This window comes from Salmo trutta, chromosome 15 (genome assembly GCF_901001165.1).
Source record: "Salmo trutta chromosome 15, fSalTru1.1, whole genome shotgun sequence".
NCBI classification, from domain to species: Eukaryota; Metazoa; Chordata; class Actinopteri; order Salmoniformes; family Salmonidae; genus Salmo; species Salmo trutta.
Genome location: NC_042971.1, coordinates 42,244,113 through 42,271,704, shown reverse-complemented (window position 1 = coordinate 42,271,704; position 27,592 = coordinate 42,244,113). Strand labels below are relative to the sequence as shown.

Sequence of the window (27,592 nt, the reverse complement as noted above, 5' to 3'; positions counted from 1 at the left end):
AAAGGTCAGGAACCAGAAATCCCTTTTTGACTAAGCAATGGAATGAATCTCAAATAACTGAGAGATTGGCAATCAGCTGCACTGTTCTCGAGATGGTTTGATAAGAGATTTTACATTTGTGCTGCAGGACCATTACACATGGGGGAAGTTCAAAAACCACTCCATAAAGTGGATAAGTAATAAATCGAATCAAATAGACATGCAATACTCTAGGATGTAGCCAGCCAATTCATGTATTACATGCAAAATCAAATATGAATTAGTACATAAGGCCAGAAATAATAAACTATGATAGTGTCACTGACTTAAAGAATACATGAAAATACCAGGGGGAAAAGCATGTTCTCTTTCAGCTTTTACCTTGAGGCCCCAAACATACAGTTCAAGACCCCCACATTCTTGACCTCTCAGGAGAAAAGCTAATGTATGTTTGAGGCCCTCAGTTTTTGCATTTTCTTCACTAATCCCAAGTCATTTGGTCCTCCTCATGCAGACTCTTAATATGTCTTGGCCGTGTGATGGCCGTGGATGTCCGCAATGGTATAAGTTCATAGTTACCACTCTTGTCATGGTGAAATAGCATGAAGGGAGAAACAACCAAAAATAACAGTGACTGGCAGCAGCTAAAGCTGCAGCTTTATAGCAGCAGGTTGGCAAACTGAATCAATGGTAAAACACGGTCACCGGCTGTAATGTTTTGATAAATCCCAATATACTGTATAAGAAAAACTAATTTCAGCTGCATATTACAATCCAACATGCAAGGCACACCTTCATCAGCTATCTGCAAACAGGGAACTGATTTATCATACAATTATAGAAAAATTGTTAGAATGGCATTCGTGTTGAAGGGTAGCCTACATGGGCGATGCATGGTGAGTCAGTTTGAGAAAGATAAAACAGAAAGTAGCATATATTTGTATATCTTGTGCCTTTGCTTTTCTTGAAATAAAAATGCTACTTTAACGGAACATCTGTTTGTAATCTAGTAAATAATACAATGATTATTGTAGTTAATTCTACATCAATTAGGAAATGTAAGAAATGAAACAGATCATAATTCATATCAAGTCAGATCATTTATCCCAGCACCTCGTAAAGCCAGCATCACACATAGTAAAGTCCCAACATTGTGTCATGACGAGGCCACCTTGTTTCAGAGAATACAGAATGTGTGGTCTACAACAATTGCAGGACTTGCACGTATGCACAACTACATGCAATTAAATCCAAACATATCTAGGAACCTTCAAATGATTTACACATACTGCACATGTGCCCGTTAGTTTGAATGTAGCCACAGGTGCAGATGTAGATTTGATCAAAACTCCCAACAATGTCAAAAGTAAATGATTGACAACTCAGAAATGCAGTTCAAAAGATGGCCACTGAATATGCCCTCCACTATGCGAATACTGTATACGTCTCTCGTACTTTCTTTATCTCTGTCTTTTTCAGCAAAGCCCTTGTACTTCATCCTTCAGTGGATATTACAAATCAAAAAGGGAACCCCCTCATCCCTGTAAGTGAGTTTTATAGCTCTCTGAAATTGGACTAAATCACAAAGAAAGACAAACTGGGATGTGTTCGCTAAAGCATAAGTCATACAAGGCTTTCCAACATGACACATTTTTTTTTCCATAAGCCAAGCTGCACTGAAACTGACATCAAACACTTTGCATATCAACAAAGGGCCTGGGACGTTTCACACACGCCTTATCTCATCTAGTCCCAGTAATGTCTCACAGCTGCTTTCAGTAAGGCAGTCACGAAGGCCTTTGGTTGTTGCTCTGCGAGAAACTAAGATACTGGATCTTCACAAATGATACAGTCATAATCCGCAGTCTCTATGACATCAAAAGACAAAAGAGGGAAAGAGAGATAAAATTAGTGGAAAACAAACTTTTCTCAAAAGAAGAGATTCATTTATGGATGTTTACTTTTGGGATGTAGAACGTCATTGGGTTTTCAGAGAATCTTGGTCCACGAGACAATTTACTCATAACACAGACACCATGCATGTGATGTCCTTGAGTCCTTCATCAACTTTAGTTATTGAAAGATCAGACAGCTCAGCTATCTGTGCCATTTGGCTTTCCCAAATCACTCTCAGCAGATAGCCTCGCAGAACACGATTCTGGATATGACACACTCTTCTGTAATATTTTAGGAGACAGTCTAACAGTATATGATCATCTGGTTGTTTCAAAGAAAAGACTGGAATGTTTTAACATCTTTAACACATGATCATGCTTTTTGTTGCCCCAACGTTCTTAGTTAGAGTTTTTTTTAACCAGATTTTACAGGGTCCATAAAAAGTAACCCTCCCCCTCCAAAATACACATTCTTTTGAAGGCTTTTAAGGATTAAAAATAGATGTATGAGAGCCTTAAGGACATGGGCTTTCATTTATAAAACAATTACGCTCAAATCTGAGCATTAAGTGAGCATAGGCCATCATCACACAAGATTCCAGATTGCTACATTTGAACATGAACCCATGATCAAATCTAAATTCAAACCTCTGCTCGTGCATGACGATCTCCTGTGGTGAACAAGTGGCATTGCTTGACATGATATCATACCCTCTGTACACTACACTACCTTGACAACACAAACTAGGTCCAGGAGAGACACTTGTGTAGTGTAGAGACGGATCTAGATTCAAATCTCTCTTTAAGAGATGTCTCCCACACTACCTCTGGGGGGAGACATCTACACCATGAGTGGTACAGTGTAAAGACAACAGCTCTCTCACGCCCTGCAAGAATTACCTTAATTACCTTAATACCAGCAAAGAGCATTTTTGCTCTGTTACCCAAATAAAAAATGGAAGGCTTTTAAAATACAGTATTCAGACCCCTTGACTTTTCCCACATTTTGTTAAGTTACAGCCTTTTCTAAAATGTATTTAAAACATGTTTTACTCATCAATCTAGACACAATACCCCATAATGACAAAGCGAAAACAGCTTTTAATATTTTTTTTTGCAAATGTATTAAAAACCAAAAGCAGAAATACCTTATTTATTCAGACCTTTTGTTATGAGACTTAAAATTGAGCTCAGGTGCATCCTGTTTCCATCATCATCACTGTCTTGATTGGAGTCCACCTGTGGTAAATTCAATTGATTGGACTTGATTTGGAAAGGCACACACCTGTCTATATAAGGTCCCACAGTTGATGGTCTGAGCATGTCTGAGCAAAAACCAAGCTACGAGGTAGAAGGAATGGTCCGTAGAGCGCCGAGACAGGATTGTGTCGAGGCACAGATCTGGGGAAGGATACCAAAACAATTATGCAGCATTGAATGTCTCCACGAACACAGTGGACTCCATCATTCTTAATTGGAAGAAGTTTGGAACCACCAAAACTCTTACTAGAGCTGGCCACCCTGCCAAACTGAGCAATCGGTGGAGAAGGGCCTTGGTCAGGGAGGTGAACAACAACCTTATGGCCACTCTGACAGAGTTCCTCTGTGGAAATGGGAGAACCTTCCAGAAGGACAACCATCTCTGCAGCACTCCACCAATCAGGCCTTTATGGTAGAGTGGCCAGACGGAAGCCACTCCTCAGTAAAAGACACATGGCTCCCCACTTGGAGTTTGCCAAAAGGTACCTAAAGACTCTCAGACCATGAGATACAAGATTCTCTGGTGTGATAAAACCAAGATTGTACACTTTGGCCTGAATGCCAAGTGTCACATCTGGAGGAAACCTGGCACCATCCCTACGGTGAAGCATGGTGGTGGCAACATCATGCTGTAGGGATATTTTTCAGTGGCAGGGAGTGGTAGACTAGTCAGGATCGAGGGAAGATGAACAGAGTAAAGTACAGAGTGATCCTTGATGAAAACCTGCTCCAGGACCTCAGACTGGGGTGAAGGTTCACCCTCCAACAGGACAACAACCCTAAGCACACAGCTAAGACAACGCAGGAGTAGCTTTGGGACAAGTTTCTGAATGTCCTTGAGTGGCCCAACCAGAGCCCGGACTTGAACCCGATCGAACATCTCTGGAGAGACCTGCAAATAACTGTGCAGCAACGCTCCCCATCCAACCTGGCAGAGCATGAGAGGATCTGCAGAGAAGAATGGGAGAAACTCCCCAAATACAGGTGTGCCAAGCTTGTAGCGTCATTCCCAAGAAGACTTTGAGGCTGTAATCGCTACCAAAGGTGGTGTAAAGCTCGCCGCCATTGGGCTCTGGAGCAGTGGAAACGCATTCTCTGGAGTGATGAATCCCGTTTCACAATCTGGGAGTCCGACGGACGAATCTGGGTTTGGCGGATGCCAAGAGAATGCTACCTGCCAGAGTGATAAGTGCCAACTGTAAAGTTTGGTAGAGGAATAATGGTCTGGGGATGTTTTTCATGTTTTGGGCTAGGCCCCTTAGTTCCAGTGAAGGAAAATCTTAATGCTACAGCATACAATGATATTCTAGACAATTGGTTTGTTGAGATTGATGTGGGAGAACTTGACTGGCCTGCAGAGCCCTGACATCAACCCCCTTGAACACCATTAGGATGAATTGGAACGCCGACTGCGAGCCAGGCCTAATCACGCAACATCAGCGCCTGACCTCACCAATGCTCTTGTGGCTGAATGGAAGCAAGTCCCTTCAGCAATGTTCCAACATCTAGTGGAAAGGCTTCCCCGAAGAATGGAGGCTGTTATAGCAGCAAAGTGGGAATCAACTCCATATTAATGCCCATGATTTTGGAATGAGATGTTCGATGAGCCGGTGTCCACATACTTTTGATCATGTAGTGTATCTACCCATTTGTGAATCATTGCATTAATCTAATGTGGTCTCGGAGCATTTTGTATTATTTTGCATGTAAATCTGAGACACTCCATTAAGTGTGATATGTTACGTTTCATATGGTATGTATTCAGTTGTGGATGTCCATCACCCATTTTGTATGATATGTTACAAATTGCAATTCGTACAACATGCTACGAATTTGCAAAATTTACAATATGTTACAAATCTGCAAAATATATGATATGTTACGAATTCCAATTTGTTGTGGCTAACGTACGGAGCTTCCAGACCGCATTGCCAGATCAAGCATAAATTGTCTTTTAGGGAAAGGGTTAGCTAACGTGCTAGTTGCAAAGTAGCTGAAAAGTAGTAAGTAGAGGCAAAGTTGCTAATTAGATAAAATGCTAAATTTGTCCATGATGAGATTCAAACACGCAACCTTTGGGTTGCTAGACACTTACGTTATACGCAAACCCATCGACCCCAACCAACCACCCTCCCTTCATTTTTGCCTTAAGTAACCTTCCGTCTTATGTAACCATACCAAACGTAACATACTCATTTGAGTGTCCTGGATTTCCGTTTACTATGTTCGTTATTGTCTATGAGACCAGTCTGATTAATCAAGCATGCAACACTATATACAATATGGTTTAGATGAGAAGCTCCTGTATAGTTTGATTTGCTATGCTTATTTTGTTTGTCTATATACCATGGTATTTACGGTATGCTAATAGTTGCACTCACACAAGTTAGGAATGAGGCTTTGACCACACCACATCCAAGGCCAGTGTAAACAGAAAAGTTGCTAATCTGATGTTAAAGAGAGATAGCTCTTACTAGACATATTTTACTAATGTAAATCCACCCTAAAGTCTCTATCAGTCAGCTGAGCTAACACAATCATGCTCAGATCAGTACCTATCATGAATCCCCACAATATGTCCAGCTAGATGCACTGTAGGCCTACATCTTTCTGTACCAAACTATGCACAGCAACCAATCAATTGACATTGCGTCTAAAAACTGTAGCTCTGAGCACACAGATTCTTGCAAGGCACGTGAGTGGGTTTAAATAATTTTTTTTTAAAATGTAAAAAAAATATGCCAACAACTTAGTGCTAGGCAGTTGTGGAAAAAGTACTAAATTGTCATACTTGAGTAAAAGTAAAGACACCTTAATTAATAGAAAATGACTCAAGTAAAAGTGAAAGTCACCCAGTAACATACTACCTGAGTAAAAGTCTAAAAGTATTTGGTTTTAAAAATACTTTAGTATCATAAGTAAATGGAACTGCTAAAATGTACTTAAGTAGTAAAAGTAAAAGTATAAATCATTTGAAATTCCTTATATTAAGCAAACCAGACTGCACAATTAGTATTTTTTTTTATTGACGGATAGCCAGGGGCACACTCCAACACTCAGACATAATTTACAAATGAAGCATTTGTGTTTAGTGAGTCCGCCAGGTCAGAGGCAGTAGGAATGACCAGGGATGTTCTCTTGATAAGTGAATAAATTGGACCATTTTCCTGTCAAAATGTAACGAGTACTTTTGGGTGTCAGGGAAAATGTATGGAGTAAAAAGTACATTATTTTCTTTAGGAATGTTGGGAAGTAAAAGGAAAACTTGCCAAAAATATAAATAGTAAAGTAAAGTACAGATACCCCCAAAAACAACTTAAGTAGTACTTTAAAGTATTTTTACTTAAGTACTTTACACTACTGGTGCTTGGTAGCTAAAATTGCCACATCTTGCTTTGAGTGGCTCTTAGCCAAATTCTGAAAGCTTGTTCAATTCCCCATGCTGGGTTTTCTATTTGAACCTTCTAACCAAGGCTGTGGAGCACCTGTCAGCAATTTGGCAAATATGTTTTTCCACCTGCTACCTCGTTTTCCTCCCTTTGTTCCTCCAAGTGCTCACCCTACCCTTCCTCCTGGCACAGTTTCTGTGTGTTGTGGCTTTAAAACAATTCCAATTTGGGACAACCAGAAAACCACATGAAACATGTTTCGTAAATGTGGGCCCACATCTGCTCTGCAGCAAGGTTGACAACTTGCTTTCACTACTCCTCTATTTTTCATAGTCTCTTTCAAAACTCAAACCACTATAGAATGGGAATATGATGACTAGGCTGATAAATAGGCCTATATTATTTATTTGATTGATATAATAGCAGTGTTCATGATTTCAATTTCTACTTCAGTACATTGTTATTACATGTATGCAAATTATTAATTGAAAATTAAACTATTACAGTATTTATTGGGGCCATTTAATGTTTCCCATTAAATTAACATCAATGGGTAATGCAATTAATACACCAACAGACATTACAGTGTAATTAAGGTTAATATTACATGCTATACAGTGCTGAAGGCTGGATGTACTGTAGGTCCAGCAATGGGCACAGGAAGGTGCTATGATCACTATCTGAGTGAGGTGTAGGGAGGGTAGAAGGGAAGAAATGCAGGAAGATGTTGGATTCTGAAATTAATTATTTGTGATGGACTTGTGAGAATGAGAACAAATTTGTTTTGATCAATCTCCTCGATATGCTTCTTAATAATGTTAAGAATTTGGGATGCTCATATACATGAACGTCCAGAAAAATAAGTCCTTTAAGAGAATATTTTTTTTATACAACAAAAATATTATGCACAATCACTTTCTAAACTCTTTCTGATCAGACTTTTGTTAAAATTGAATTAGGCACAGACCTCAAGTCAGTATAAGGCCACCATTTTATGGGTATTCATTTATAATGCGCTGTCCTGAGATTATTTTGAAGGATGTGTTCTAGTTAGTAAACAAATTGGTTCACCCACCAAAAAATACAAAATCTAGAATGGCATGTTATGTCTCTTCTAAACTCAAGCAAATGTAATCCTGCCTTTTGTAAAAACTCTCTCATAAAGTGGCTGTGCCGTGGTCTTCTGTCACAGGACAGAGAGACAACAGTTCACAAGAATTCCTCTCAAGTAATTGCACAAACTACTTCACCAAAAATGTCTGGGCTTACCCACACAAATTGAACTTCACAGAGAAGAGCAATAATAAAACATCCATGGTTGGTCTGAAAATACAAGTTGAAAAATAAATTGTGGCTAGCCAAAAACCACAAAAATGACTATACTGTTCAACTGTTGATAATATGACAAATTGACAATACATGATTGATAGTTGAATGAGTTAGTGTCTTGTTTAGTACTCTTGCTTCCTAAAATGAAATGTAACTCCCTCTTGGCTGGTCTCCCAGCAGGCGCCAAAGCTCATGTAGAATGCGGATACACCTTGGTCTCCAACTGTTCTGAGTCATGGAGGTCCATAGCCCTCCATAGCCTTCCAGGACTACTAGGATATTAAAGTAAAATGGCAGAACTGCCTAATAGTGTTTGAGCTACTATCATGATGGAATTATCAAGCCTGATCTTATGTAACAACTGGGATACTGAGTGAAAAGATCACTGGTACATGCAGGCCTCTTTGATAATCTACAATATGGCTCAATAGACATTCAGTATGTTCAGTATACACAACTCAAGTTACATGATCTCTACGTTTATATGACAAACGTGTGGAGTCACAGATGATATAAGTGAGAATTGAGGCTACTTTGAAGACACATATTTTTGTGAACCTCAAACCAATGCTGTTTTGAGTTTCAGAGTGGAGGGGTTAGAAAAAATTGTGTGATTACTGATCTCTCAGAGTTTTCTTTGAAATAAACCACTCTAAAGTAAGTGTCATGCCCTGACCGTAGAGATCCTTTGTATTCTCTATGTTTGGTTAGGTCAGGGTGTGACTCGGGTGGGAAAGTCTATGTTTTCTGTTTCTTTGTTTGTGGGCCAGTGTGGTTCCCAATCAGAGGCAGCTGTCTATCGTTGTCTCTGATTGGGAATCATACTTAGGCAGCCTGTTTTCCACCTGTGTTTGTGGGAGGTTATTTTCTGTTTAGTGTCTGTGCCTGATGGAACGGTTCACTTTGTTGCTTTTGGTAATTCTTGTTTGAGTGTTTCTTGAAATAAAGTATCATGAACACTTACCACCCTGCGCCTTGGTCCACTTCTTCTTCTAACAACGAGCGTTACAGTAAGTGAGCACCATACTTCTGCAAAAGCTGACTAAAGACTATATAATAGGTAACATCATATGGACATACAGTTCTGTATGTCAAGGTCACTTCAAAGCAGTGGTTTACCTTACAGATTAGTGGTAAAAACAATACATACATTTTGGCACATAAATAAATGCATATTGTTAAACTGTTAGTTCACCGCTATACAATTGCTCAATGTTTATCTCCCTCAAAAATAGTTGCATGGGATTTGGAACACAAAGTTGGTGAACACGTACAGTACCAGTCAAAAGTCTACTCATTCAAGGGTTTTTCTTTATTTTTACTATTTTCTTCAATAAAGAATAATGGTGAAGACATCAACACTATGAAATGACACATATGGAATCATGTAGTAAAAAGAGTTAAACAAATCAAAGTATATTTTATATTTGAGATTCTTCAAAGTAGCCACCCTTTGCCTTGATGACAGCATTGCACACTCTTGGCGTTCTCTTAACCAGCTTCATGAGGAATACTTTTCCAACAGTCTTGAAGGAGTTCCCACATATGCTGAGCACTTTATGGCTGCTTTTCCTTCACTCTGCGGTCCAACTCATCCCAAACCATCTCAATTGGGTTGAGGTCGGGTGATTGTGGAGGCCAGTTAATCTGATGCAGCACTCCATCACTCTCCTTGGTCAAATAGCCCTTACACAGCCTGGAGGTGTGTTGGGTCATTGTCCAGTTGAAAAACAAATGATAGTCCCACTAAGCGCAACCAGATGGGATGGCGTATCGCTGCAGAATGCTGTGGTAGCCATGCTGGTCAAGTGTGCCTTGAATTCTAAATAAATCACTGACAGTGTCACCAACAAAGCACCCCCACACCATCACAGCACCTCCATGCTTCACGGTGGGAACCACACATGCGGAGATCATCCGTTCACCTACTCTGCATCTCACAAAGACACGGCAGTTGGAACAAAAAATCTCCTAAATTTGGACTCATCAGACCAAAGGACAGATTTCCACCAGTCTAATGTCCGTTGCTCGTGTTTCTTGGCCCAAGCAAGTCTCTTCTTATTATTGGTGTCCTTTAGTAGTGGTTTCTTTGCAGCAATTCCACCATGAAGGCCTAATTCACGCAGTCTGTTACTTGAACTCTGTGAAGCATTTATTTGGGCTGCAATCTGAGGTGCAGTTAACGCTAATGAATTTATGATCTGCAGCAGAGGTAACTCTGGGTCTTCCTTTCCTGTGGCGGTCCTAATGAGAGACAGTTTCATCATAGCGCTTGATGATAATTGCGACTGCACTTTAAGAAACTTTCAAAGTTCTTGACATTTTCCGGCTTGACTGACCTTCATGTCTTAAAGTGATGATGGGCTGTTGCTTCTCTTTGCTTATTTGAGCTGTACTTACCATACTATGGACTTGGTCTTTTACCAAATAGGGCTACCTTCTGTATATCACCCCTACCTTGTCACAACACAACTGATTGGCTGAAATGCATTAAGAAGGAAAGAAATTCAACAAATGAACTTTTAACAAGGCACACCTGTTAATTAAAATGCATTCCAGGTGACTACCTCATGAAGCTGGTTGAGAGAATGCAAAGGGTGGCTACTTTGAAGAATCTCAAATATATTTGTTTAACACTTTTTTGGTTACTACATCATTCAATGTGTGTTATTTCATAGTTTTGATGTCTTCACTACTTTTCTACAATGTAGAACATAGTAAAAATAAATAAAAACCCTGGAATGAGTAGGTATGTTAACTTTTGACTGGTACTGTACACTGAGTGTACAAAATAAGTGGAACATTGATATCGATATATCCGAACAGCCTCAATTTGTCGGGGCATTGACTCTACAAGGTGTCGAAAGCGTTCCACAGGGATGCTGGTTGACTCCAATGTTTCCCGCAGTTGTGTTATGTTGGCTGGATGTCCTTTGACCATTCTTGAAACTGTTGAGTGTGAAAAACCCAGCAGCGTTGCAGTTCTTGACACACTCAATCCGGTGCGCCTGGCATCTACTACCATACCCCGTACCCTCTGAATGGCACACATACACAATCCATGTCTCAATTGTCTGAAGGCTTAAAAATCTTTCTTTAACCTGTCTCCTCTTCATCTACACTGATTGAAGTGGATTTAACAGGTGACATCAATAAGGGATCGATCAGCTTTCACCTGGATTAATCTGGTCAGTCTATGTCATGGAAAGAGCTTGCATTAGCTCCCAAAGCTGATGCCATTTCCTAGACATAAGCTCTGTGGGCTAACACAATCTTGAGTCGTGACCCAGGTTAGAAACTAATTGGTCACACTAATTAGCTGCTCCAAACAATGAAAATGTGTTATTTTGTCCAGTCTCATGCAAGAGGTAAATCCCTTTATGATATAAAAAGCTTTCACCTGCAAAATAATACTCAACAGGAAACCTTTTTTAGGCTTTTTTACTCTTTAGTTAGCAGTAACTCTGTCCCTCCTGTTTTCTAAACATACCGAAAGACACAATGTTTTTGTATGAATAGCTTCCCATAAGAAAGAGAATAACATTTGTGTAGCCACTAGCTAAACCCTCAAGATAATCTAAAGCGAAGCAGGTGCATATCATGGCAAACATCATCCACAATTAGGGACATTCAAACATTCTTTCCTAACTCCCTTGCAAAGATAACAAAACTAGTAACAGTCTTGACACCTGTCCCCAGTAACAAACATGGCTCGAGGCCCACTTGTTCCTTTGAAAGCATTCCAAATAAATAAATGAAAACCTACAGCTAAAGTAAACACATCATTCTTGACCACACATCTACAGTTCATCATCAGGGGATGATCTAATTGAGGGGAGGGAGGTGGTTTGTCATGTTGTGGTATGTGTGTGTGTTAAATGAATGTGTGTTTACTTATGTTTTATTAGCTTGAGTGGTGGATATTATAATAGATTATGTAAAATGACATAGGGCCCATCCCTAACTCTAACCTCTATAACTACAGCCCTCAGATTGAACCCTGACCACATACCGTCTGGATGGTTCTTTGATTCAGGTTTTTGCTTAAATCTATGGTAATAAGGACTCAATGCAATTGACAATACAGACAAACGCAAACAATAAACACATCCATAATCGTAATTACAAATATGGTGCCTAAATCAACTCTAAAAGGTCTCTCACTTCTTATATATGTCTGCATCTATATTAACATGTACTGCCATATGTACATTCTCCCACAATGCTCCATTTTAATGGAGTTGAGTAATTGAGTGGATGTAATTACTTGCGTTGCACAACGTTGCTTTTAAGGTAATATCCTGTAAGAAATCTCATACTGCAACGGAGCACAAGGTCTGATTTAATAGTGATGTTGAGGGTTGGAACCGGATATTTGTGTGGAGCTAACTGTGCTAGTTAGAGATTTCACACTGAGCTCTGGAGGCAAGCCACAATGCCTGGGGAAGTTGAAATGACGAAGCAAGGGGTCGTATACCTGCTATAGTTCATTCACAATCTCATTTGGGCTTTTTGAGGTATTTTTCTCAATATAAACCTCTATGAACAAACCATCCATAGGCCTACAACAAACATAGTGACAACTTAAAAGCTAAGGATTTTTTTATAAGTCTACTAGGGGATTTAAAAGAAAAAGAATTGCAACCACTAGTGCTGTGTAGTACTTTCACAGCTGGTATCAAGGTCAAAGACAACAACGTGGATTCTGGAGAACTCAGAGCGACATGATCACAACCAAATCATTCAACTTTTCATCTCATCTGATTATAATGTCGATGAGGGCCAGATGGATCTTAACATTGTCGAATTATGTGTAATTGAATTGATCTGAAATTGAAAGGCATCCACTGACTGTCGTCTTCCTACCATATGTTTCTGTGCAGTAGTACTTTTCACATGGCTTACCATGCTCCTGTAAAATAATATTTCAAACCACGCACATTTGGCATCTTACACACTATAGCCTCAGACAAGTGGGAGCTCTGTCCCATTATGTCAATTCACAGGCTAAAAGAATAGCTGACGAGAACTTTAGCACCTTTTATGATTTGATTCCAGTAACAACTCCAATGGCCCCAGGTGTTTTCTGCCCTCATGACGAAATTGTAGGCGATTATAATATGCCAACAATGCAGTAAAATGTGTGAGTTGCTTGTTAATACATGGAGGGGATGGGTGTAATCTTACTGTGCCACATGCTGATGGCATGCAGTATTCTCGTAGGTGTCTGCTCGTCTCAACATGCACCACCAGGTCACTCAAACCATACACTCACTTTTCAAATCCTCGTCAAACCACTTTGGAAAAAGTACTTTCACCAAAAGCATTATTAAGCATTATCAATCTCAAGTAACAATAGAGAATTGGGCACCACAACTGTGAGATTCTGATTTGTATTACTATAAGCATACTGCCAACCTGCAACGAGACTGTATCATCAAAGAAAGCCTAAGTAGTTCTCATTTGAGAACCATGGGCCAATATATTATTCTGTCTGATCAAGGACTAATGAAATGTTCTAACTGACGACAGTCAATAGCCTAATCATCATACACATTCATGATAGACATTGGCAGTTGTTTCAACATCCCACAAGTGAAAAATATGTTAACCATGTGATCATTCCAGGCACTTTATGCAAAGCACACCCTGGTAGGAAAATGGCTCTGCATGAGGTCCCCCACGTTCTAGACATCATACCGTTAATCATCAGTAGGCTAAGCATGTATGCGCACCCTGGGGCCACTTGTTCATCTGGTCAGGTAGTTTAAATATTGAGAATAAGCAACTGAAATGCAAGGTCTTACAAAGATGTTTAAAGACCAAAAGTCATGTCCATATTGAACTTACAAATACAGTTATTTGTAATAAGTTATCCATAATCTGTATAAAATATTTGTGTATATGGCTACACTTTGGTCCCTGATGTGTATTTCAATGCATTCTTACAAAATGTAGATATGTGTCTAGTGTTAAGCTATTACAGAGGCGATAACTATCCTACCTGTAGATCAGCTGGGTAGCTGATATCCAACAGCTGGAATACTGGAGAATATCGGTCATTCATATCGGTTGCGGCCGGCGACACTGTCTCCTCTCTGTTCTTCTGGAGAATCTCGCGTTTCACTTCGGATCTCAGGTCCAAATAACAGAAAAGCGTAACTAGATGCAATGAAAGGGATAAGACGAAGAATCCCAGAAAGATTTTACAGTTCTTACACTGTTTCCTGCAACTGCAGGTAGACTCTTTTAAGTCACTGTCCTCTAAATTTGCTAACTTTTCAGACAGCGATTTGGGTGCCATGTCTAAATACTCTTTCAGTCGTTGCTATTTCAGCATACTCGGCTTTTGTCTATGATGCTATGTCCCTAACCTGAGCTGACTGATGCTCAAACGATAGCACAGGGACAGTTATCTCCATCCACATCTAGTCAGGGGGACGTACGGTAACCCACACACTGATACCGTAAAATAAAGCGATCCCGTTTGTTAGATCCGCCCCTCCGTCTCTCATTGGCTATTACACAAAAAAAGGTAATTGCTATGCGGGGTCCTTGAGACGTCCCTACCCCATTGAAGTTGAATTGTAAAATGGTTAAGCTAAGGGTTTAGGTTAGGGTTATGGTAAAGATAGGGGTTAAGTTTAGGGTAGGGACGTCCCAAGGATCCCGGATTGTACTAACTCACTGAAAAACTGGAAGATCAAACTTTAGTGATGAATGGTGACCTTGTCCTGTAGCTAGATCAGCCAAAAGAAGAACATACATCTTTCTACGTGCTTCGGAGACAGACAGACAGACAGACACATAAGACACGCAATCTACACATGTGCACATGGATGTTGTGTTGTAAATATGTGGTGGTGGTGTGGTGGCCTGAAGGAACACACAATGTATTGGGTAAGGTGTTATGAAATGTCATGTAGTATTTTAAACTATATGTAACTGTCTTATGTTGCTGGACCCCAGGCAGCAGCTAATGGGGATCCATAATAAACACAAATCTAGAATATAATGTAACCTGTCTTGAATATAATGCAACCTGTTAGAGGTCAATATTCTGACTTACCTGAGACCACACACAACCTAAGTGTATGTCAGAGACACACATTCTGAATGCTTAGCCATGCACCATAAATTACAAGTGTCACTACGTACAGTAACCGGGATCTTCTGGACAAAAGCTTTCACCTAAAAATGAGTAAGGGATGCTTTTATACATTTCACATGTCTGCCACTATTCAGGATCCCCTGAGAAACATCAACCAAAATGATGGTTCTTATGCTGTAACACTATTTGGGGGTATCAATAACCTTGGAGTCATGCTATGTAAATTATTTTGGTGACATATCTTTTCTGGGCGCATGCCCACAGCCCCATTGCTTACTCACTGGTCATGCCCCCAACATTATTACAATATCAACAGCTGAAGACATACGAGGCCTTCTGAAAGCACATAGAGCTGACATCTTTAAAGTGTTAATATAAAAGTCATTATAGCGTTATAGTAACATATGTAGAGCAATATATTTTCATACCCTCAAGCCTGTCAGTTAAAAGGACAGGAATTGTGAAATTCATATGTCAAAGAACTTTGAATAAACATACTCGCATGATCAAGTCCTGTTTTCTGCCAACAAATTCAGCCATTCTTCCACTATGACTGATAGCCAGTGCCCATTGTCGCATGAAGCACATCCTGTCATCAGCCATGAGGATCTATGACCTTATCCATCTTCTGTATGTATTGGATAGGGATATACATTTTGGTTCTGTGACAGTGCACTGTTTATGTCTCATAATGAGATCATGTGTGATACAGTTGGATGACGATGATGCATCATGTGAAAATGGCAATGGAAAACCATGATGGCTCCCTATTAATTTCCTCTTGTAAACACTGTCATTTGTGTAAAATACACATTCAAATTTTCCAGTTACACATTTAAACCTACTATAAAACAGATGCAGTGCAGTGTGAGTTTCTTCATGACCTGACTGGATTTACCAAATCCGCCCATTCAAGCCAACTCAGACATTTTGTTCACAGCTGTTTGGTTATAATTATATGCTGTTTAAAACATGTCTAATGAATCTCTCTCTCACTGCCTGTCAGACGTTCAGGTCCACAGGAGTATCTCAATGGGCCTGTGGAGGTGGGGGGGATTGAACTGGGACTGGTTTTCCACTTTCCAGCACTGAGCCCCTTCCATGTCAGAGCTATCTGTAATCCTCAAAGTGTTAGACTCCCTTTGAAACAGCAGGATCTGTCAGCTCTTGGCATGGGGAGAGAGAGCGGTGCTGCCCAGCTCACTCCTGTCTAGGCATCTGTCACAGAACACTTGGCTGCAAGACTTCAAATATTATGGACGGTGTTTGGCTATAAATTGGAAAAATATGATTAAAACAGGAGAGTGTAATAATTTCCTCATGCCCACTAAAAAGATCAACGTAGTATATTATGGGGCCTCCCTTAAGCCCCACCCCCTCATCCATCTGATGATTTCACAGTGAAAAGCATTAAAGCAAATACAATGGCACAATGACAAGGCCCTCAGCATACAATACTCTAGTACCTGGATCCCTTTTTAGTTGTTTGTTTGAAGGATTTGATGAATAGCTGCATACACTACCAGTAACATTAGCCTGTTGATGTCGGACTAGTCACTTCTTATTTTAGTGCCTGAGAGCCTCTGGCCTCTCACTGGAAAGGACAGTGTTCAAAATGACAGTCAACCACAATCTTTTCACATGCACAGTAATGGTGTAAAACATTGTCTGTGACCTATATCCTTCCTCGTTGATGTAATCTCTCAGGTCATAAGGTAACATTATGTGTTGACCTTCTGAGTTTATTTGACCAACACATGAGCACTGGCCATAGATATGTTGGTAAGCCTGGAAAACTACAGGAAAGCTTTAGGATCTGCTGGTTTCTGTTTTGTCAATGTTTCAGCACAATAGGCAGTAAGTGACTCCATCTGGTTTTCCAAGTCTAGATCTGTTGTGGATTGGTAGGCAACCCCAGGAGCCTGCAGACACCAAGGCCCCCAAGGGTAAGGAATGCCCATCACTGTCATAAAAGAGTAAAGCAGTGATTACAGCACTGTTGTTTTTATGCATAACAGAACAGACATGAACATACATAGAATCCCAGACAACCCCTGTCTATCACCCACTAACATTCAGGGGTGCTATGTAAATACAGGCAAAACAATCACTGACCCATATTTATTCTATTCAAGTATGCCCAAGAATATATCCAGCGTTAACTAGATGATCATGTTTGTACATAGTGATACATGTCTACAGACATGACAGTGGTGGGTGGGAAGGTCATAGGTAATACATTGACAAAATAAAACAGTTTGTGGGGAACATACCTTAAATCATGGATCCTTTGTCTCCATCCCAGAACCAAGTGGGGCTGTCCCTATATATTTCATGGGCCATGTCTGTTCCTTAAAGAATTAACTTTAGAAAGGACTTTCTGTAGAAGCACCCTTCCAAGAGCAATAAAACAAGCTTCATATAAATATGCCTTTTATCACTTTCCAGAATTGGGAATGGATCATGCTTTTAGAGGAGCTTTATGAGATCCAATGTTCAGAATGAGATTTGAACATCAATACAACAGAGAACTGGGAAACGGCCCTTTTCTGATGTGAAGATTTGCTGTGATCCATTATTTTTCTCAACATCTGACAGACGTCAACAGAACAGCAGATGTATTAGAGAGACCAGGCCCTCACACTGCACTGTTTGAAGAGAAATATAACAACATTATTGCGAAAATCAATCAGACACAAGTGCTGTCAGAGTGGATATACTGTACACTGTAGTACCACCAAATAATGTTGGAGACTACTTCAGCAGATAATATGCATAATTCACAAGGACATGAATAGGCCACTCACAAGGTAATCATTTCAAATCATTTCAAAAGGCTTACCATTTACGAAACACTTGACCATGCTAATGTGGTTTCGCACTCCAGTGTTTAAAGCGAAACTAAAATAAGAACATATTTACACACAGAGTAGACTTTTTTGTTTTCTAAGGCAATTTGATTATCAGGACATACTGTCACACATCACACTTGAAATGTGATTGTGATAATCCAATGTGCAGTAGTTATTGTCTATTTGTTGATGTTCCAGGAATTTGACTGATCCTATAACAGTAGGAAGTTAAATCATATTGTTTAATAGTAATCAGTATAAAACCTTCTCACTGACATTGATGATGCAGAAATAGTATGGTGCTGCAGACAGTTCTTTCACAAATATACAGCACAATGATTTTCTCACACTTCACACTTAACAACAGCCCTCTCTACTGGTAGAACAGAGTACCGCGGATGACATGATTTATGTGACCTATCAACTGACATATTTCTCTGCATGATGATGAGGGTGATGCTCACCTTTAATCTACATTTCAGGTTGTATAACATTGTACCGCTCACAAAAAGAGAGGCTGTTGATGAACAATTGTATTACTTTATTGGGCTTTAACAGTGAGCAGGCACTGATCTGCCCAAAATACAATAGAAACAGAAAAGCTAGGTCATATATACAGGTTAGCTAGAAACACAGATATGGGATATTTGTTTTTAGAACGGAATTAATTAGCACAGTTTCAAAACAATCTCAGAGAAAAATAAATGTTATTAGAACTAGTGCAAAAAGTTCTAAACATTAAAGCACAGTGTATAAAATGGCATAAGAAGTATTTCCCTTACAGAATACAGGCTTAGGACACCAGTGTAGATTTATATCCCCTTTCCCCTTATCTGATAGGAGGTACGATTCCTTCATATTCTAGTAGGATGAGCAACAGCCATTACTGATATGAAGGGTACAAGTGGCCTTTTTGGAAATAGGGAGACCAGACAATGTTTTACACGTTAGTCATACAAGGCAGGCAGGATTTTCAATCCCAAGGTATAGTTATCAACATGGTTGTCTCTTTTACAGTGTTTGGTATCTTCAACCAGTTTATAAATCAGCATGTCAACAATGTCTGTTAGATATTCAGTTAAACACCACGTAAGAAAAATAACTATCTTTTAGCAATATAAACTAAAGAAACTAGCAGTTCGTTAGACACTGACATAAAATGAGTGCCCACTAATTCATTGTAGGCATTAAAAGGCTACAGTGATATTATATTTTATTTAGGATAAATAAAGAATCTCATAAATGTCATACTTTTTTAGATCATATATTCAAATCCAAGTTCAATTCATATACATATACTCTGTAAAAACCTCTGCTATGATATAGTTTTTCAATAGTAAAATAGTTACAATAGCTTTGTTAGGACATAAACAGTATGCCTGTGTTGTGGTAGACCAAGGTCACATACAGTATGTGTTTGGGAGGTGAACCCAGGACTACCCTAAAACAATAGTTTTGGCTTAGAATGACTTTGTAAGATACAAATAACGTGTCAAATATATTTGTATTTGTGAATCAATTTGTCACATTGGAAGACATCTTATTTCAGCTTCCCAAAGACAAGCCCAAATTTAAAAAACATTAAAAATAAGATAATACACAGATTATGCCAGGAAAAGAGAGGTCAGAATAATTTTATTTTATAAATCAGAAACACATGAGAACCATTTATATAATCATACTCTAGCTCTTCTTTACAAATAACAATACCATGCCAACAGATGACCTTTGTGAAAAAATCAAGGTGGATCTTTTTTCATATCTCTGATATTTAGAATATATATATATAAAACGTCTTGGTTCTTTCCAAATAATGTAATCACTCTATTTCACATTGAGGGCATAGACACGCCCTAAATCTCTACTGTGACAGAAATTGTTTTTGATGATGCGACGCATTCGCATCTTGAAAATATTTTCTTAAACATTTAGCCATGATTAAGGGCCTCCTGCTCCAATTAGCCACTCTGGGGCTTTGTTATATGTTATATGTGGTAAATTGTCTGTTTTATGAGTAAGAAATGATTGGTGTAGTTATAATCCAGACAGTCTTCCATGGCACAATCATCTACCTTCTGTAAGCGATTAGACACCCAGGGGGAGTTTCCACTGGTTTCAATCAGCTTTGCATAGACACATGTTCCTCCACAGCATTAGTAGTGTACCTCTGACATCTATCAAAAACAACATGGTTTACCTTCGGTTAGGATCTGTAATATAATATTTGCATGAAATTATTCTGCTTGGTATATGACAATGAGGGTAGTGTTACTGAGAATAATAATAACTATATTTACTGTAAGCCAAACAAAGTATTTCTCGTGTGTATACTATTAGCTTGAAAGATGTAATGATCACCTGATTTCATGTGTTGGGTCATATAAATTATATTGCTGACTTGTTCACTGCATTCACGCACACACACACACACACACACACACACACAACTAATAAAAATAGCATACAAGCCTGCAACTCACGCTTTTCCCAATTGTGCAGTTCAAACTCAACCTCGTACGTAACTCCCCAAAACCATCACTCAACTTATTAAATAGAGTGGTGATAAGTGAAAAAGGCCATTTGTACCCAAACCCTTCTTAGAAACAGCATTCAGTACCTCTTTCAGCATGATGGGAGACCCGCCTCTTTCCCCATGCCCTCTCATGTCCTCCTTACACGTGAGATATGGCTGGCTCTCAGTTCTGAAGCCTTATCTACCTCCATATCCCTCTGGGTTGCGGGAGGGGAGGGCCCGTGCTTCGCCACTCCTCTAGTGTGGTGGAGGGCGAAGAGGTATACCGACCTGTAGCCTTCCCTGGAGCGGTGTATAACCTCCTCATTCCTGATGTCCTGTGGAGGGGACTGGATGGAGAGAGAGGGTTATAACCTCCTCATTCCTGATGTCCTGTGGAGGGGACTGGATGGAGAGAGAGGGTTATAACCTCCTCACTCCTGATGTCCTGTGGAGGGGACTGGATGGAGAGAGAGGGTTATAACCTCCTCATTCCTGATGTCCTGTGGAGGGGACTGGATGGAGAGAGAGGGTTATAACCTCCTCACTCCTGATGTCCTGTGGAGGGGACTGGATGGAGAGAGAGGGTTATAACCTCCTGACTCCTGATGTCCTGTGGAGGGGACTGGATGGAGAGAGAGGGTTATAACCTCCTCACTCCTGATGTCCTGTGGAGGGGACTGGATGGAGAGAGAGGGTTATAACCTCCTCATTCCTGATGTCCTGTGGAGGGGACTGGATGGAGAGAGAGGGTTATAACCTCCTCATTCCTGATGTCCTGTGGAGGGGACTGGATGGAGAGAGAGGGTTATAACCTCCTCATTCCTGATGTCCTGTGGAGGGGACTGGATGGAGAGAGAGGGTTATAACCTCCTGACTCCTGATGTCCTGTGGAGGGGACTGGATGGAGAGAGAGGGTTATAAACACCTCACTCCTCAGGTACTGGGAAGGAAGGGAGTCTCTGTAGACTGGAAGCCGGGGGGAAACAGTAGAAACTCTTGTTCATCATCAGTTACTCCTCTCGGGCAGAGCTCTCCTCCAGGGGCAGGGGTACCATGGCCTCCAGGCCCACAGCGCCACTGCCCTGGACAGTGGAAAAGGAGACGACAGTATGCAGCAGGATGAGGACCAGAACACACAGTCTGAGTCTGCTGCTGCACAGTCGCGACGCAGCCGACACGGGTGGGGAGCTGCGCCGCTGCCACGATGATGACCCCGGAAGCTGGGTCAGGACGCACGCCGCCCCCACAGAGGGGTCGCAGCCACTCCATCTGACGTCACAACACTCTGGGTCTGCATTGGTTAAATGGTTTTCTAGTAGCCCTGCATCACACACAGAGAAGAAACAGATTTAAGATCCAGATGATCTTATCAGATGACAAACAGTCCCTGTGAAATGATGGGAGGTAAGAGAAAAATGGCAACACAAACAACAGAATGTCACTCAAGGCCCCAATCATACTGTACCTGTACAGATGAAACTGGATTGTCCTCCGTAGACCAAGTCGTCATTGTCTGGTAACACAAAGGGGCACATGGTCTGGACCTCCAGACAATATTGCTTGCAGGGAATCCTGTGGTGACACTGGCTCTGGGTGGCGTTGAAGTATTCTGAGCATAACCAGGCTTTGTAGACTGACTGCAAGAAAAGAGCACAGCGCCTGGCGGCTTTCACACACACAGCAGGTTTTTGTCATAGCAGTGCCCGAGGTGATAATGGGTGTAATTGAGGATAATGGATGGACATTAAAACCATTTCTACAGTATTAGCAGCTATTACAAACATCTACTATCTTCTGCTGAGGTGGCCATAAGTGGACAGATGATACTAATTGGGCTGACTACAGTGCAAGAAAACCTTGTCAAATAAAGTCAACCCGGTATACACTTCATCAACAGTTTACTCTCAAGGCTATAACCATATAGTGAGACTTACTGAGTCAGCATATGTGGTAATGCACACTGTAAATCACTGTAACAAGCACTGTATGGGGCCAGCAAACTAGAGTACAGTACAATGTATCTAAAGGAGATCCAGGTCATATCTTCAACCTACTCAGAAAGCTCTTCACCAGGCCCTGTGTATGATAAAGTAAGAGAGATAAATATAGCTGTTAATATGAGCAAGTTGGCAGCAGCTCTCCATAGACAGATGCACAGGAAGCAGGGCAGCAGTGATGTAGACAGAGGACCACAGCAGTTTCTTCACCTCCGCTCTGCTGTGGAGCCAAGGGCTACTGCTGTCATGGCAGCAGGATGAGCCAGAGCCTCTTTCACAGCCATTATATTTATCACGTGGTCAGCCTCCCATCAGTGTAGTACACACAACACTACAACCCTCTTTTGCTCTATTCACAAGAGGATAAGATGATGCTTATCCAGTGACACATCAACCCAAAGAGATGGGGGTTCATCTAAAGGACTAAAGTCACCTGCCCCACCAAGAATAAACATGGTAGATCGCTAAAGGAGGAGGATACTCAACAGATACTCAATTATTTTCCTCGCACAATTAAAACACACTACATTACACACTATTACACCTTAGTCCAAATGTTCAGTATGTCTTCCTCTGCGTGCTTCCTTGGTTCACCTTTCAATTACAAACTCCTGAGAGACACAGATATGAGAGAGGAATTCCCTGACTACATTTCCATACACATTAACCTGCAGTATGTTGCTGACAGATGGTACGCTGGAATTGTGTTTCCAGAATGACAAAGACCATCTAGGGACTCAGCAACATCCTCAAGAACAAGGGGCCTCAGAACTGAACTCATCTGAATAAATAAGTTCAAGCCACAGAAGTTGACTATGTAACATAAGATGATGTTATCAAACACTTTTGTACTGTATGTACAACCTATTGCAACACAATACTAATCCTGTAATAAGAAATAAAATACTTGAGCGATGAGGGGATTAGAATAATAAATGGTGTATCTCATCCATTCTTACCAAATTTTTTACTGTATGTCTACTTTCTCCCTCTTAGGGTAGAAATCATGAATAATATTCCAACATTCGTTTCTGACATGTTTAGCATTAAAAGCTACCGAAAAGCTACATGATAATAAACCCTAGTGCATGGTGACTGACAGTAGCTGGCAGAGAAAGGAACCAATGACGGGAGGGATAAATAGATTTTAGGTGTAATCAATGAGCCTCCAGCGAGCACTGATTCATTCAATCTCAATCTGGGATTAAGCTCAAAACTCCTTCATCCTCTTCTTGCGATGCCATGTCTGCAATCTGTACAAAGACTCAATTTTATACGGTTGAATTGGGGACAATTTAGCTTCACCGCACACAGCAATCAAAGATGGCGACTGTCACATTCATGCCAAATTCAAACCCTGTTCACGCTTGTGTGCTCTCCACTAAATTATGAAGTTCCCCAATTTTGCTACTGATTTTAAACACGTGACTATGAAATATCAGTTCTGTGTAATTCGAGTGGAGTTCTCTCCTCCAACTGGTGCATTTATTTGGAGTGCATTGTGTTTGTCATGTATTGACACTGCTTTCCCCTGTATAGTCATGGAACACTGGTCACTTTAGTCATTTGTACATACTGTTTTACCCACTTTATATGTATCCTGAACAAAAATACAAACTCATCATGCAACAATTTCAAAGATTTTACTGAGTTACAGTTCATATAAGGAAATCAATCAATTGAAATAAATTCATTAGGTCCTAATCTATGGGTTTCACATGACTGGGAATAGATACGCATCTGTTGGTCACAGATACCTTTAAAAAAGGTAGGTGCGTGGATCAGAAACCCAGTCAGTATCTGGCATGACCACCATTTGCCTCATGCAGCGCAACACATCTCCTTAGCTTAGAGTTGATCAGGCTGTTGATTGTGGCCTGTGGAATGTTGTCCCACTTCTCTTCAATGGCTGTGCGAAGTTGCTGGACATTGGCGGGAACTGGTACGCGATGTCATAAACAATGATCCAGAGCATCCCAAAGATGCTCAATGTGTGACATGTCTGGCGTGTATGAATAACTGTGACATTTTCAGCTTCCAGGAATTGTGTACAGATCCTTGCGACATGGGGCCGTGCATCATCATGGCGGCGGATGAATGGCACGACAATGGGCCTCAGGAACTCGTTCTGGTATCTCTGTGCATTCAAATTGTCATTGATAAAATACTAATTGTGCTTGTTGTCCGTAGCTTATGCCTGCCCATGCCATAACCCCACCGCCACCATGGGGCACTCTGTTCACAACATTGACATCAGCAAACCACTCACCCACACGACACCGGTACAGCTGAAAACGGGATTAATTTGAGAAAGGCCTGTGAATATTTTGTTATGATGATAGTCTGCTTTAGCCATTGTAGGCTATAATGTTTGTCTCTGTGTTGGGTAAAAGAGGCTACAAGTTAATTGGTCAAGAGCACCCCTTCTCATTGTGGTTTAGCTCACGCCGTGGCACCAGGTATTTCTACCTACTGTAGCTCCGCCAGTCTTCTGTAGTGTTGTTTGAGAGTGTTGATGTGGTAGGCCACGTTTGTTGCTATGCTCATAGCCTGATTCTAGGCCAGATCTAGTTTGGATTATTTTAGGTTTGATTTTGATGTCAGAACCTGTCAAAAAAAATGTCATTGTTTGTGTGTTTTTGTAAGTACTTTCGCTTATTTTGCAGACATTATTATTTATTCTGACCACCGCTACCATTGAATTGTGAATGAAATCCTTTTCTTATCCTTAGCCTGCCTCCCCGACCGCAAGACACGTTTACCTTTTCAAAGTGTAAAAACAGCTGGAGCATTATAGCACTTGGAGATTTTGGATAATGCCTCTGGAAAACTTATATCTAGTAACATTAAGTTGACTTATCTCTGTAACAAAATCACAATGATGAACGGACACAAAGAAAATGCCACCTATGGCCACCCCTGAGTTCACTACCAACACTGTGTCAGGGCCAGCTTGATTGATGCTGACATACAGTTGAAGTCGGAAGTTTACATACACCTTAGCCAAATACATTTAAACTCAGTTTTTCACAATTCCTGACATTTAATCCTAGTAAAAATTGTCTGTCTTAGGTCATTTAGGATCACCACTTTATTTTAAGAATGTGAAATGTCAGAATAATAGTAGAGAGAATGATTTATTTCAGCTTTTATTCATTTTATCACATTCCCAGTGGGTCAGAAGTTTACATACACTCTATTAGTATTTGGTAGCATTGCCTTAAAATTGTTTAACTTGGGTCAAACGTTTTGGGTAGCCTTCCACAAGCTTCCCACAATAAATTGGGTGAATGTTGGCCCATTCCTCCTGACAGAGATGGTGTAACTGAGTCAGGTTTGTAGGCCTCCTTGCTCATACACGCTTTTTCAGTTCTGCCCACAATTTGTCTATGGGATTGAGGTCAGGGCTTTGTGTTGGCCAGTCCAATACCTTGACTTTGTTGTCCTTAAGCCATTTTGCCCCATCTTTGGAAGTATCCTTGGGGTCATTGTCCATTTGGAAGACCCATTTGCGACCAAGCTTTAACTTCCTGACTGATGTTTTGAGATGTTCCTTCAATATATACACAATTTTCGCCCCTCATGATACCATCTATTTTGTGAAGTGCACCAGTCCTTCCTGCAGCAAAGCACCCCCACAACAATATGATGCTGCCACCCCCGTGCTTCATGGTTGGGATGGTGTTCTTTGGCTTGCAAGCCTCCACCTTTTTCCTCCAAACATAACGATGGTCATTATGGCCAAACAGTTCTATTTTTGTTTCATCAGACTAGAGGACATTTCTTCAAAAAGTACAATCTTTGTCCCCATGTGCAGTTGCAAACCGTAGTCTGGCTTTTTTATGGCGGTTTTGGAGCAGTGGCTTCTTCCTTGCTGAGCGGCCTTTCAGGTTATGTCGATATAGGACTCGTTTTACTGTGGATATAAATACTTTTGTACCGGTTTCCTCCAGCAGCTTCACAAGGTCCTGAGATTGATTGAAGGTTGTTCTGGGATTGATTTGCACTTTTCGCACCAATGTACGTTCATCTCTAGGAGACAGAACACGTCTCCTTCCTGAGCGGTATGATGGCTGCGTGGTCCCATGGTGTTTATACTTGCGTACTATTGTTTGTACAGATGAACGTGGTACCTTCAGGCGTTTGGAAATTCCTCCCAAGGATGAACCAGACTTGTGGAGGTCTACAATTTGTTTTCTGAGGTCTTGGCTGATTTCTTTTGTTTTTCCCATGATGTCAAGCAAAGAGGCACTGAGTTTGAAGGTAGGCCTTGAAATACATCCAATTGACTCAAAATAGGTAAATTAGCCTATCAGAAGCTTCCAAAGCCATGACATAATTTTCTGGAATTTTCCAAGCTGTTTAAAGGCACAGTCAACTTAGTGTATGTAAACTTCTGACCCACTGAAATTGTGATACAGTGAAATAATCTGTCTGTAAACAATTGTTGGAAAAATTGCACAAAGTATATGTCCTAACCGACTTGCCAAAACTATAGTTTGTTAACAAGAAATTTGTGGAGTGGTTGAAAAACTAGTGTTATTGACTCCAACCTAAGTGTATGTAAACTTCCAACTTTAACTGTAGATCTACAGCACCGACCAACGAAATTGTAGGACAAAACATTTGTGGACTCCTCTTGCCAAAGCAAACTGCACAAGGTACAAAAACATAACAGAAGCAATGGTTTAAGTTACATTTTGGCCTAAAGTTAACTTTAAATGCTGCACACAGTTGGATGAAGTCTACTCTTCAAGCTAATTGGGGGCTCTTTAATGTCTGCTTTTTAACAACCTTTCCATGGATTTTCTCATGACATCAGAGCTTTGTCTGCCTTTTTTATTAGGCCTATTAAAAAGTCTGCCCTCGGGTGTATTCATCAGTCGGATTCTGTTGAAAACATTTAGTCTGTTGCAAAACGTTTAGCAACAGAAACTGTTTACCGTTTAATTTATGAACCAAACGGGGAGGGACCTACATTAATTTGTCTAATAGAAACTGTTGTTTTCATTGTAAAACTTTTAGTCAACCGTTTACTCCAAACGGAAAACGTTTTGCAATAAAAACAACAGTTTCTATTAGACAAATGAATGTAGGTCCCTCCCCGTTTGGTTCATAAATTAAACGGTAAACAGTTTGTTGCTAAACGTTTTGCAACAGATCCAACTAATGAATACACCCCTGGGCATCCCCAGTCAGTCGACAACACCCTTTTGAAACCAGGCCTGTCTTCCACACAGCAATCCTTTGCACAGTTAGAGACCA

General features: G+C 40.5%; 2 protein-coding genes across 6 annotated transcripts in view; both read right to left on the bottom strand.

The window, feature by feature from the left end:
* Positions 1–14,349, bottom strand: part of LOC115149087 (ectodysplasin-A) — a 61,455-nt gene extending 47,106 nt beyond the window's left edge. For 2 of the 3 annotated variants that reach the window (XM_029691598.1, XM_029691600.1), the window contains exon 1: positions 13,857–14,347. In XM_029691598.1, coding sequence (XP_029547458.1) covers positions 13,857–14,156 — 300 coding nt within the window. In that variant the 5' untranslated portion in view covers positions 14,157–14,347. Of the gene's footprint in view, positions 1–13,856 lie in introns of all 3 variants that reach the window. The other variant, XM_029691599.1, reaches the window with a different exon arrangement.
* Positions 14,350–18,335: 3,986 nt separating this feature from the next.
* The window catches only part of nalf2 (NALCN channel auxiliary factor 2), a 46,254-nt gene continuing 36,997 nt past the window's right edge, over positions 18,336–27,592 (bottom strand). The window contains exons 2-4 of one of the 3 annotated variants that reach the window (XR_003866792.1): positions 21,796–21,967; positions 20,433–21,651; positions 18,336–19,989 (exon numbers count right to left, since the gene is read on the bottom strand). Coding sequence is in view for 1 of the 3 variants with exons in the window: in XM_029691597.1 (XP_029547457.1) it covers positions 21,341–21,651; positions 21,796–21,967 (483 nt within the window). In the remaining 2 variants the exon portion in view is untranslated. Of the gene's footprint in view, positions 21,652–21,795; positions 21,968–27,592 lie in introns of all 3 variants that reach the window. The other 2 variants (XR_003866793.1, XM_029691597.1) reach the window with 2 other exon arrangements.